Source organism: Nicrophorus vespilloides, unplaced genomic scaffold (assembly GCF_001412225.1).
Source record: "Nicrophorus vespilloides isolate i.1.1-1 unplaced genomic scaffold, Nicve_v1.0, whole genome shotgun sequence".
Classification (NCBI taxonomy): domain Eukaryota; kingdom Metazoa; phylum Arthropoda; class Insecta; order Coleoptera; family Silphidae; genus Nicrophorus; species Nicrophorus vespilloides.
This window is the reverse complement of record NW_017099425.1, coordinates 123,913-137,361: the sequence shown is the minus strand read 5'-3', so window position 1 is coordinate 137,361 and position 13,449 is coordinate 123,913. Positions and strand designations below refer to the sequence as shown.

The window sequence follows — 13,449 nt, the reverse complement described above, 5'->3', positions numbered from 1 at the left end:
TATGTAACTACAAATTTTATATAATTCAATCATAAATAAAGTGTATTTAATAGCATAGAGTAATGAGTATATTAACAATTGATTTTATTACTTTTAAAAATACAATCATACCTCGGTTAACGAAGCTTTGACATAATTAAGTCAGCAATTTCAAGCAAAATATGAAGAAGAAAATAAGATCAAAGAAATAGGAAATGAAGTTATTCATATGACTCAAGTAATGGAAAGTTAGAAATTCATTGGATGCGCAAGAAGATGGTTTTTCAGTTGAAGATATAGGCTATTAGCAACGAAGACAAAGAGAATGAAGGTGAAATTAGAAAAGATTTGAAAAGTTAAAATTGATTTACATTTTGGAGGAAAAGTTAAGTAATCAGAATTAAATTTGTATATAAGTTGATAGGTTATTTAATAAAACTTTTCTATGTTCGAAAAAGTAATAACTTTTCATTTTCCTTACGTAGGAACCAATCCCAAGTCTGACCATTTTTTCTTACGTTTAAAAATGAAGCTTAACGAAATAATTTCATGGAATGCATCCAAATTCGTTAATCGAGGTAAGGCTGTATTTAGAATTCTACTGCTATTATGAATAGACTAACGAATTTTATACTTAGATCATTTCAAGGACATTTGCATAATTCACTATTGTGCATTCTATTTGCATTATGTTCATATTCCATTATGTGTATTATATTAATATAGTAATGGCACCTTTAAATCAAAATTAATTCATTTGTTCGTCCTGTTCCTGATTGATTTCAATTAAGTTTCGGTGCCTAAGATTGAAGCCATTCATCGGTGCTTCAGTATCAATTGAAAGGTTGTGGAGCGAGGAGACCAGGTGGTTTGGATTCGAAGGTGGATGGACAGTGGAGGGAAGAAGAGGTTGACAACGGTTTATTGGAAAAGGCCAATTACATATAAATATCGATCCATTGTGGTCGGCTGAATGGGCACTTTATTGCGTAATCTATCCGTCTCCTTTCTCTCCCTCTCGCCACGGACCCGTGCGTTGTGAGTGTCTATTCCTATTTCGATATAAACAGAGCTTCGAACGCATTATTATATTATATCCTATACTATATTATATTATTATCTATTATTATCATTATTGCGACGCAATAGCCAACGATCGGATGATCCGGGACTTTCCCGTCTCGTTCCCATTGTCCTCTCGCCACTACTCATCACTGCAAATGCGAACACTCCAAAGCTAACAATACTAGTTATCTATTATGTCGCTCGGGTTGCAGTGGTTTGTAGCCTAGAATTCCCGAATCCTCTGGCAAATGCCACTAATGCAGTCCATCACTTAATTCTTTTATAACAGCAAATATAGAACAACTCATTTCTATAGATAATTGCAACTGTTTCAATTAGTACTTTTGATAGCTCAAATTGTGAGCAGTAAATATGTTTATATATTTTCTATTATTCTTAAGCAAGTAATAAATAAAATTTATAAGTAAGAAAAATTAAGATATTATTTTTGTAATTTAATCATTTTAGAAATATTTTAGATAATTATTTGAACACTATGATTTTTATTTTTAAGTCAGAACAGCAAATTGTTAGAAAAATAAGAAAAAACTTTTTTTGAATGAGCGGCGGATATATCCGCCATATACTTTACACATGACACTTCGATTATGCATAATTGTATGGTGGTGCAACGATCATTTATGTATATAACTTACTGCACTAATTGCATTTTACTCAATCAATATTTAGTATTTTGAAATTTTCCGTACTATAGTGAATCCGCACTAATCGAAGCCGAGATATTGATGTACTACAGTAATTTCAAAATGTAATTACGTAAAATTTAAACGAGGAAATCTACAAATGAAGTATGAGAAAACAAGAATACTGCGCATAGTCAGGGTAATAGGTTCCATAAACTGTATAAAACCGCACTAATCGAGTACTTCAAAACCGTTGTAGTTTTGAAATTGTGAAACCGTATTATAATGAATCCGCACTGATTGAAACCGCACTACAATATATTTCTTCTCTTTGCAAAAGTATTAAAAGTATAAACTATACAATCTACAAAAAAAAATAGATCTTTTTTGACAAACATTTGAAGTGAAATAATTTAGTTGAAACAACACATAAATTATTTACCTTTACGATCTTAATTATATGAAAGTAATTACGTACCTTAATCAAGAAAAAAAATAGGTCAGGTAAGAAAAAAACGTGAATTTATGTAATGTGGATTAAATGTAAAAGACATGTAGAAATAAAGCTACAAAAACTTATAAGTTTATTAATTCTGTATCAAATTTCAATGCCCAAAAATTCGCATTATTACAATAAATAGTTTTTTTTCTATCTAATAATAGAAACCACTGTCGCAAATAACAGTTGAAAATTCTCAGTTTAAGTGCAGAGGTTTATTTCCATTAGTTTAGTATATTAGTTCCATAAACTGTATGAAACCGCACTAATCGAGTACTTCAAAACCCTTGTAGTTTTGAAATTGTGAAACCGTACTATAATGAATCCGCACTGATCGAAACCGCACTACAATATAATTCTGCTCTACGCAAAAGTATTAAAAGTATAAACTAGAAAATCTTCAAAGAAAATAGATCTTTTTTGACAAACTTTTGAAGTAAAATAATTTAGTTGAAACAACACATAAATTATTTACGTTTACGATCTTAATTATATGAAAGTAATTACGTACCTTAATCAAGAAAAAAATAGATCAGGTAAGAAAAAAACGTGAATTTATGTAATGTGGATTAACTGTAAAAGACATGTAGACATAAAGCTACAAAAACTTATAAGTTTATTAATTCTGTATCAAATGTTAAATATATTTATGCCCAAAAATTCGCATTATTACAATAATTAGTCTTTTTTCTATCTATTTTAGTTTATTTCCATTAGATTAGTAGTTTCTTATTATTTTTGTTTCCTACAATAAATTTTGACATTAAAAATGTATTAAATTCAGTCAACTGAGATATTTTTGAAGCTCTAATTAACATAATTAAGATAACTTCAAGTTTTGTGTACATCTTCACAAAATATATAGGTTAAACAATATTTATTTGAGGAGTTTTTACTTTATAAAACCCTTTTACTTTACTATTATTCAACGTGTATTTTATTTTTTATATTCAATTCCTTCTTGCTGACAAATGTTGAATAGTAAAAGCGGAAATATGAAATGTCATTTATAAATACGATTAGAAACGAGAATCCTTGTCAGCGAGTGATAATCACACACGTAAGTCGTAATTCTCGTGTTAGAAAAAAAAAATAAACGGTGTTGCTGGAACGACAATGGCTGTAAGAGCGATACGAAAGTGGAGAAACCTTGATGATGGATGTCTCCGACATAAATATGTGAGATAAATACGATGAAATGTGATCCGATTAAATGTAATAACGCAATATCACCGAGGTGTGAGATATCCCAATTCATCATTCGCATTTTAGGCCACGAGAGTTTTGAGAGTTGAGAGTGAGAGAGAATTCGAGAAGAGAGGGTGGTGATGGTGGTACAACATCCATTTCTGTACGTGCAGAGAAGGGTTTTTGTTGGAACGGTTGATTGGCAGCCGTCGCAGAATCTTAATACGTGCATTAATATGTCACCAGAAACGCGAAATCAATTTATTTCCCACCTTTCACTCTATCATCGCCGGAATCGCATTATATTACATCACCGGATGCCGAGATTTCGGGTGCGCAAAATTTATCATGCAAATGAATCATCCACCAGACGACGACGACGAAGACGACCCTCGTTCCAGATTGAAGCCGCATTTATTGCCATTGAGGATTAATGAATTTACGTAACATCATCATAATGTAATTATTAAATAATAATAGAGGCGACGACAACAGTAACAAAAAAAAAAAAATATAAATATGAGTTTGTGTACAAATATAATATAATAATATTGCGGAATGAATTGGAATCGAAATGTAATTCACACATCCAAGTGCGCTCAATGGGAATGCTCGACAATGGGCGACCGTTGTTGTTGCATTATTTCTATTTTATGTTGTGACAATGGGAGCGGATGGACAATGCTGGATAAATGATCGATCGGACACAATGCGATTAGGATCGTTGCGTTTTTTTCATTATTATTATTATTGTTTTGGATTGACGGTTCAGTTTTCGCGTCGCTTCTGGTGAGGATGGATCAAACGGACGGAAGGATTAAAAGACCTATGAACGCTTTCATGGTTTGGTCGAGGATCAGGAGGAAGAGGATCAGCTCCGATTATCCGCGTCTTCACAATTCGGAGATATCCAAAGTTTTGGGAGCAGAATGGAAGCTTCTCACCGAATTCGAGAAGAGGCCCTTCATCGATGAAGCGAAGCGTTTGAGGAATCAACACATGCTGGATCATCCCGATTACAAGTACAAGCCAAGGCGGAAACCAAAAGTTGATAAAACCAGAATCCCAGGTAAATAAACCATAACTCAATCTTGTATAATTATGTAACTCGAAAATTTGCAGAAGAAAAGGTGCAAGAAAAAGCTGAGATTCAAAATAATTTTATACAGATCGACAAGCTTTCGTTGCCTTCGTACGGTTCTCTCAATGTGAACGCTCTGCAGCAAACCGCGCTGATAAGGGCTTCTATTTACGGATACGATTTGGGTCAGAATGTGTACTTTCAGCACGTGCAATAGCCTTTCTCTAATTGGAAACTAAACTGAAGTCTGTCCGTGAAATCACCTGAACAGCTAATTGGATTTTTATCTTAATCAATATGTTCTTTATCTTCTCTTCTCAAGATCCGATGTCGCTCTGTCAAATCATTTCACCTACAGATTAGATAAAGGAGAAACACGAATTTGTTGCAAAAAATATATATTTTATTACATTTTTTTAACACCGTACAATATAATAAACAACATTTCTTTAGATTTAGTTATAAAAATATAATATTTGTTAAATTTGTTATTAATTTAAACTTATTTTTAAATAAATTGATTATAAATCTTATATATTTATTAATTTCTTGAAAAAATGATGAAAACAAATGTTTAATAGAACAAAAATTGTAATAATTTTTCTCTTTTTCTATTGATATTTATATAAAAATCGTTTATTTAAAAATCTTTTAATCAATTTTCTGTTTTCCAGATTCATTTTATGTAATGATATTCATTTTTGTCTTAGTTTTGGTTCATTATTAGACGATTAATTAAGGTTAATCAAAATGTTCTATGATTTCTATGATTAAAATATATTCAAAAATTATCAAATAATTTAAGGTAAGTAACATTAGTCTTTACAATATTTCGCAGAATTAAGAATTAATGAAATATTTGAGTGGTCAAAACTGGTTTTTGCTCAATTTATTATATTGTATTCAATATTTTATAAATAAGTTAATAATTTATAAAACTTTTATTTCTAAGAAAATAATCATATTTTCTATTATATCTATTTATTATTGAAAATTTTATTTTAACTTCTATAACATTTATATTCAAACATCAACATTTTGTTGTGATAATAATCTGCTGAAACATATTATTTATATTGATATTTTTTTTCAGAATATTAATACAATACACAACATGTTTTCATTGCTTTGTAAAAGTTGTAGTTTTCTTAGAAATTCAATGAAATTGCAATTAATACAAATATTGTGCATAAAAATCCGATAAAAACTCTTTTTTTACATTTCTTTTTTTAAATTGATTTATAAAAACAGTAGATTTCTTATAGATTCAATTAAATTTCTATTAACACAAATATATAAATATTTTACACAATTTTATTAATTCAAATTTAATTTTATAATAATTATCAATATGAAAATTAAAATTTTTATTAAAAGAAATAAATACAAAGAAAAATAAAATTTTCTTTGTTATTCTTTATTGAAACATTATATAAAAGCCTGATTTAAACTGTGAATATGGAAATTACAGAAAATAAAATTATTAATCTTAATTTTAATTAAAGATTTATTAATTTTTTTATTAGAAATAATAAATGCAAATAAAAGAAATAAATTTTCTTTTAAACTTTTCTATAATCAAACTGTAAGTTAATCTGAATTAAGGCGCTTTTATAAAATTTTATTCTGATTTAATTAACAATATGCAAATTGAAATTCTTCTTATAGAATTGGTAAAAATATTTCGAATCTAATCAGAAATAGTTGACGAAGAAAATCGTTTTCCCTCCGGTCCTTTCTCTCGCATTTTCAACAAAGCGCGTCTAGTTCACATACTTTTTTTATGCGTTTGACAGGTGAATAATAAAAATATTAAATCAAACGTTTTGTGTTGGTTTCGGGTTGTTTTCTATATATATATTTTTTTTTCAACCATTTTTTCATCATCTCCCATTTTTATTTCGATTTTCCACCGGATCGATTAGGTGGAAACGCGGATTGGTTGAGTGGACGGGAATGCAAGGGAAAAAGAGTTTCCCTATGTGCACACGTATTTGTTGTGTGTGTGTTCGGTATCAGTAACGTTTCAATTCGGATCCGAGCGGAAGTAGAAAATGATTCGATTATTGGCCTAAGTGGATCCGGAGTGTGTACGCATTGTTACCAAACTTGGGAAAAATATGATGTTTGTCGAGTGGATATGGATTATCTATATCTCTATATATATAATGCTATTTTTCGTCGTCGATTCCATTGTCCCAGAAAATAGATTTTTCTATTCCCACTCCACGCTTTCTTTGTTAACATCGTTCTCTTCTCCAAATAAAAGTTGTTTAAAGCCGAGAGAAATGACTGGGATTCTACTCGTCTCTTCCTCGGTATTTCCACTCACGTTTAGATTTGATTGAAAGTTTGGGTCCATTTAATTTGCACACAGGACAACTAATAGAAGGCGAAGAAAGTAGTAAACAAATAGAGCGGAGTCCCAGGAGAGTTGTGCTAATCCCGATGAAAGCCCCATTGTCGTCTCCTAATGGAGGCAGAGCCATCTCAGAGTGCAGCATAAAACTCCCGGACACAATGAGCGGGATAAAGTTGCGCGAGGGAAATTGTGTTGATTGAAAATGCACTAGGAAGCATTAATTTAACCCCTCGCGAAGAGGCGCAGTCTAAGCCTAAGGGAGCGAATTAATAAATAAATCAAAATAAAAGGGAACGCCGCAGCAGATTCACAGTTTCCTGCGAAGACACAGAAAAGAAATAGAAGTAATAGATGCGGGGAGGATTCAGTATAGCGGTAGTATAGAAAAGCCATTGTCATTGTCATCAGTATCGGAACTGAATAGCAAAAAGCTGCTAGAATGAGCTTTGTTCTTTCAGTAAGAAACGTAAAAGTCATACAACGGCAAGCTCTTCGATATAGAGCAGCAGCAGCAGCAGGAGGAGGAGATGACTATGAGGGAAAAAAATATATATAAGAGAAGAGAAGAAAAGTATAAAATAGAAAAGAAACTGGGGAAAATGGGGTTGAGGGCTGGGGGGATTGTGTATTGTGATGAGCGCGCGTTCGCTCTCCAGAGAGATTCTCCTCTCCATTCTGTTCTGCCGAGGACGAAAAAAAAAAAAAAGAGAAGGAGACTGTGGCTGCTATTTTCCTCTGAAAAGGATGTCGCCAAGAGAGGAGGAGACGAAAATAAACACGCTGAAAGATACAAAAAAAAAATATGAGAAGAGAGAGAGAGAGAAAAACGCGACGAGGCAAGGAAACGGGAAGGACAAAAAAAATAATGTGGAAGAAGAGGAATTATAGTGAGCTGTACGAAAGGAGAGAGAATGGTTGTCGCCGCCCCACGCCGCCTCACATCTCTTGATAATTCCTTCTTCTTTTTTTTTTGTTTGTTTCGCAAAACGCATCCACTCTCTTTATTTCTCTACTTTATGCAAGCTCACACTACTCCGTTTTAGTTCGTTGCATAATGCTGCATAAATACCAAAAAAAATTACGTATAATCATGAATACTCAGATTCGCTCTTGTAAAGTAACCTCGAACTGTAATGATGATAAAACCACAAAATAAGTTATATAATCATTATTATTTTTACATTATAAAAATTTAGTCAAAGTCAAGTTCAATATAGGATTAATATCCCATAAATCTATAAAACGTTTAAACTATTATTAAGATAATCAAAAAATATATTTAGATTTCAATCTGTTGAAGAAGATAAGTGAATAAACCTGAAGATTTAGTAAGCTTAAGTTGGATTATGTTATGTAAAATAAAATTTGGTTATATCAAATATAATTGTTTTGTAGTAGTTTCTTATTTGTACCATTAATTTTAATTAAAACCTTATTATGAATTTAGTTGATTTAAGTAGAGCAAAGGTGTAGTTTATACTCTAAAGTTTAGAGTATAAACTATAGATTATACCTAAATTTATGAGCTTTTAATCTAAATTACAATAGGTTTGTGTTAGATAAGTTAAGATATGAAAAGTTATCTAAAGTTTAGATTAGCTTATATAAAATTTGGTTTAATCAAGTTAAAACTAATTATATTCAAGATTAAATTTACTGTTTTAACTAAAATATAAGAGATTTGTTTATTTATATTATACGAGATCTTTCAAGACTAATTCTTGAGATCCTTAAGTCTCTTTACTTCATATCTGAAGTTGTTGGTTTTATATCAATAGTAAATAGTAGTAAAATTTAAAGATTTCAAAGACGTTCAAATCCCGTTTGAAATCAGACTATAGTACATAGTTGCATTCATATTATGTCTCATATCAAGTTTCAGCTACAATGTTTTCATATCCATATACAGTAGAACCTCGCTTAACGAATTTAATAATACACTTAGTATGTCATACATGTTACATCAATACCTCGTATAGTCCGGTTTATCAGTTCCGCCGATATCCCGGACTGTTTGAATCCTGAATAAGAATATTGACTGTGTCAACAAGGAAAATTTGTGTATAAAAAATAAGTTTGTCTATTAATTTCCGGACTATGAGGGTTATTGTTGCAGTTGTGCTATAATCTTCGATATTAGAAAGTTGTGAGAATGCATAAAGTTTGAAGGGAAGTTAATGAGTGGCGATGTTGGAAGTTTATTGATACGATTATCTGCGAGTTAATTTGTTCATTACGATCAGCAATATGGCAGTAATAATAATGATAATAATAATGATACAATTGGCGACGGTTTGTTGGCCTCTGTGACTCTAATAACAATCAATTTACATAGGTAATGGGTTGTATCGTTTACGGAATAGTTAATCTATAGTCGTTACACCCTCGGCGTATCAATAGTTGTCGATTGTTTAGGGCACAAAGGGCCCGAACAATGCGAGGCTCACATGCAATTGTACGCATTGTTGGACAGCGGCGCATCGTATCTAAACACACGGCCACCAAACAATGCCGTCCGGGAATGACAAGCTTCACACAGGACGATGACAACTTGCTTGCAGGAAATCACTCGAACATACATACACACACACACATCATCATCGTCCACCCAACGTGTATTGACTGGATATAGGTAGTATCGTGTTCCTAATCTAAAGGGGAGGTCCATGCAGATAACCCAGTACTACTACTACTACGCTGCTACTACAACTACTAGTAGATGGATGGATTCGATACCAATTCCGCACGCAGCCTACGTACGTATACACTGTGCGGACACGCGCCTACATGGATGAAGGGAGTGAGCAGGAGAGGAGATGGATCCCAATCTCAATTGAATGCTCATTCAACAGTGTCCACTCGCCGATTATCGGATCCGAAATCCGATGGGATTAGCCCTATGGACGAACCTTCGATCCATCACCATTGTAATTGATTGTAGGAGGAAGCCGAAGGGAACGCCACATAATACCATGAACGCAACTAAAAGACGTTTCAGTAAACACTTCTATAAGTAAAAAAAACAACAACAATAACAATAAAAATGCTCTAATTACGTCATAAATATAAAAATTCATAAATTAAAAAGTTATACAGATTTCATTTTAGCAATTAATATTTTATAATAGAATAAGTGAAATTAGAATATATAAATTAGTTTATGTTATTTTTAATCATATAATATTAGAATTAGATCAGTAACTTTACTTTAATAGGTAAATTAAGAAATATGTTTAACTTAAGTTATGAAGTCAACTAATTATAATATGATAGAAGAAATCACATTAAGTTTGGTAGAGTTAGATTTAAGTTACAATTGGTTAAAATATGTAAAATTAGCTTAAGTAAGGTTATAAAAAATGTGATCAAACCTTGAAGAATTTATAGAGTTTTATTAATTAAGATTTGGCAAGAATATGTTAAAAATAAATTATTCAAATAAAGTTTATATAAGTTTATCTAATACAATAATATACATTAATGCCTCGTATAATGCGGCTTGGATTAGTGCGGATTCACTATAGTATCGTTTGAAATTTTTTAAAACGGAATCATTTACCCGCACTGTGCGAAGTATTCCTGTATATGAAAATTATTCAGTTTCATAACAAATTGTAACACATAAATGTCTGTTAGATGTACCACATTTGACAGCTATTATAGAATTATGTATAACTATGTGTATATCCCGACTGTCGGGATTATGGTTGTCGGGATTTCGATTGACACCGCTATATGGATGGTACATCTGATATATATATTTGCGTTTATATGCAGTCTACATTTAAATGTTTCTATCAATATGTTTAGTTGTGTATGAAGTTTTACGGTGCCAATCGTAAGCCCGACAACCGAAATCCCGTCTATCGAAATCCCGACGTTCGAAATCCCGAGTGTATCGAAATCTCGACGTTCGAAATCCCGACTATATCGAAATCCCAACTATGTCAAAATCCCGACTACCATAATCTCGACTATATCGAAATCCCGACAGTGTCTTTAATTATTATAAATTTCTACAATAACATTTTTGTGGTAGTCGGGATTTTGATTGTCGGGATTATGGTAGTCGGGATTTTGACATAGTCGGGATTTCAAGCGTCGGGATTGTAATACAGCCGGGATTTCAAACGTCGGGATTTCAATAGACGGTCTTTCGGTTGTCGGACTTGCGATATAGACCCGAACTTTTATGTAATACAGAAAATTAACGTCATTAAAAAAGTTTCATTTAATTTATTAGGTAGGTTGTAGCAATCTTATATAAAAAAAAGCTTCAAATCTAATGTCACGAATAGTGTGGATGCAACACATAAATGCTTATTTTATGGAAATTTATGTTTGAATGTTTCAATCAAAAAATAAATTATTTTGTTTGTAAACTGTAGAATACAAACACATAAAATAACAGTCACCAAAGAAGTATTATGTAATTTATTAGTAAGAAGTTAGTAATTATTCAAAAGAAGACTTCTAGTAAGGTAATAATTAACAAATTGTTTTGTCGTAGGAAGTGAAGGTTTGTGAGAAACCCAAAGTATAAAAGATAATTCGCATTAAATAATTCAGCGAGATTTATTCGAGCCTCCTTCGGACGTCGCGACGTCGAGGCACGCACTTGAAGTTGGTAGAGGGAATGGATTAATAGCGGGGTTTTCGGATGGTGGAAAATGAAGCCGTCGCACGCAATTAAATTTATTGCGGATAATATAAAGTTGGTTAGGTTAATTTATTGCGGCCCGGATTTTCCTCGGGTTTTCCGCTCCGCTGGAAATTTATTTATTACGACAAAACCTCACCAACTCTCCTTCCCCGTCCCGTCTCCTCCACCAATCCACCCCGTTCACCATACATACATGCGTTTAATTGTGTCCCATAAAAGCGACCATAAAAACGTGATTGAAATTAATCGCACACAACTCAAATATACTTCTCGAACACTCTTCGTTTGTGTGCATGCGTATGCGTGTGTGTTGGAGTATACGAGTTTAATGCCTTGTTTGTTCTGCTAGATTGCAATCGGACTTAAGTGTTTAAGTGTTTAGTTTGCTAAAATGGGAAGGAGGAAAAAATATTGAGAGGAGACAGTAAAATTACATGAGACTTGCTTCAATTGACAAACATCTGTTAAACAATTTTTTTTGTATTCAATCTTTTCGTACATCATTTTTAGTAAATCTAATTTATAAACTTTACTTATTACTTTAAGAATTAACACTAAACCTACCACGCGCGGTGAATTTACCGTTTGTGAAAATTCTGTAAAAAATGTGCTGAAAACGTATAAATCTTCTATCATAAATCAATTTACTTTAATTGATTAAACAAATATCTTAAATTTCTTTTAATATTACATATTAATAATACAATATACTTAAATGTATACAATATGATTATTATGAAATTTGTAAATGTACTAAAGTTTTCATAATTTTCCTAAAAATAAATTAGAAAGACAAATTTTTATTCATGTTTTCCTCACATCTTTCATCAAATTAACTTTTCTTGTGAAAATAATTGCTTCTAATAAGTATATCAAAGATAATAGCAAAATCTTAAAGTACTTTTGTAAATATCTTAGAAAAATTAAAGAAATAATTAGATCTGGAAAAAAATGTTTAGTTGATTTTTCTTGCAATTGAACATTTGTAATTTGTTTTTTTTTTTAATTTATGTCAAAGCACTTGTTTATAACTTAAATATAGAAGAAATCAACAAAAAAAATAAAGTAATGAAAAAATTTGATTTATTTGTAAATTAATCTAAATTGTTCGCATTTATTAACAAATTGGTTATTTCTAACTTTAATATCTAAAATAATAGCAAATTACTTTGAACTAATTAAATTATTAGGTCTATTTAAAAAAAGTGCTGTAAAAACATCTTTTTCTTTCTGTAATTAAAAAAAAATAAGCATTTGTTGTCAAATTAATTAGTAGCAAAAATCTTAATTTTATATTTATTACTATTATTTAAATTATTTAATTTATTCTTGAATGCTATAGGGATTTGCAACCTTTTGAAGCAAAAGAGCCATTTTTAAGAAATTGTCTGTTTTGAGAGCCTCATTTCAATCGCTATTTTTACTGGTAAAGCCGCAATTTCTTATTAAAATAACCACATGCGGCTCCAAGTTGCCGACCCCTGTCATAAAAAATAAGAAAAGTACTTGAACCTTAAGAAATAATTAGATCTATTTAGAAAATAAAAAGTTCAAAAACAAAACTTTTGGTGATTGAGTCAAAAACCAAAATTATTCATCAATTTCGCATTGACGACTAAAAATTGAATGCAGTTAATTAGTTCAACTTCAGGTCCGGTCGGAAGAGGGGTGAACGACAAAAATAAAGCAATCTTGCATCGAACCCCTTCACCGTTCTTCAAAACCATCCATTGTTTTCCGCAATTGATTTTACTTTTCACTTTTACCGAAATCAACTAACTGATCAGAATCTGGAACTTGATGGAGTGGATTAAGTCCGTTGGAAAAGATATGGGGGTTTCAGAGCCATTGTTTACGAGGGCGCCGATTTTAACTCGATCCTCTCGAGTCAAGTGCCACCACGATCCTGGGAACCCTGCGGTTCACAAACCACCACCATCATACGTTCACCCTTTTGTCCCTAACTAA

The 13,449-nt window shown here is 31.6% G+C and overlaps 1 protein-coding gene across 1 annotated transcript; it reads left to right on the top strand.

The window, feature by feature from the left end:
* Window positions 1-4,163: 4,163 nt before the first annotated feature.
* Window positions 4,164-4,875, top strand: LOC108564511 (SOX domain-containing protein dichaete-like). The gene is made up of 2 exons (XM_017923579.1): window positions 4,164-4,444; window positions 4,498-4,875. The coding sequence occupies exons 1-2, from the start codon at window positions 4,171-4,173 to the stop codon at window positions 4,671-4,673; spliced, it is 450 nt and encodes a 149-aa protein (XP_017779068.1). The 5' UTR covers window positions 4,164-4,170; the 3' UTR covers window positions 4,674-4,875.
* The last annotated feature ends 8,574 nt before the right edge of the window (window positions 4,876-13,449 follow it).

Coding starts and splice junctions, on each gene's coding strand:
- LOC108564511 (XM_017923579.1), top strand. CDS start 4,171: ATGGATCAAACGGACGGAAGGATTAAAAGACCTATGAACGCTTTCATG. Junction 4,445..4,497: donor TGATAAAACCAGAATCCCAG/GTAAATAAACCA, acceptor GAAAATTTGCAG/AAGAAAAGGTGCAAGAAAAA.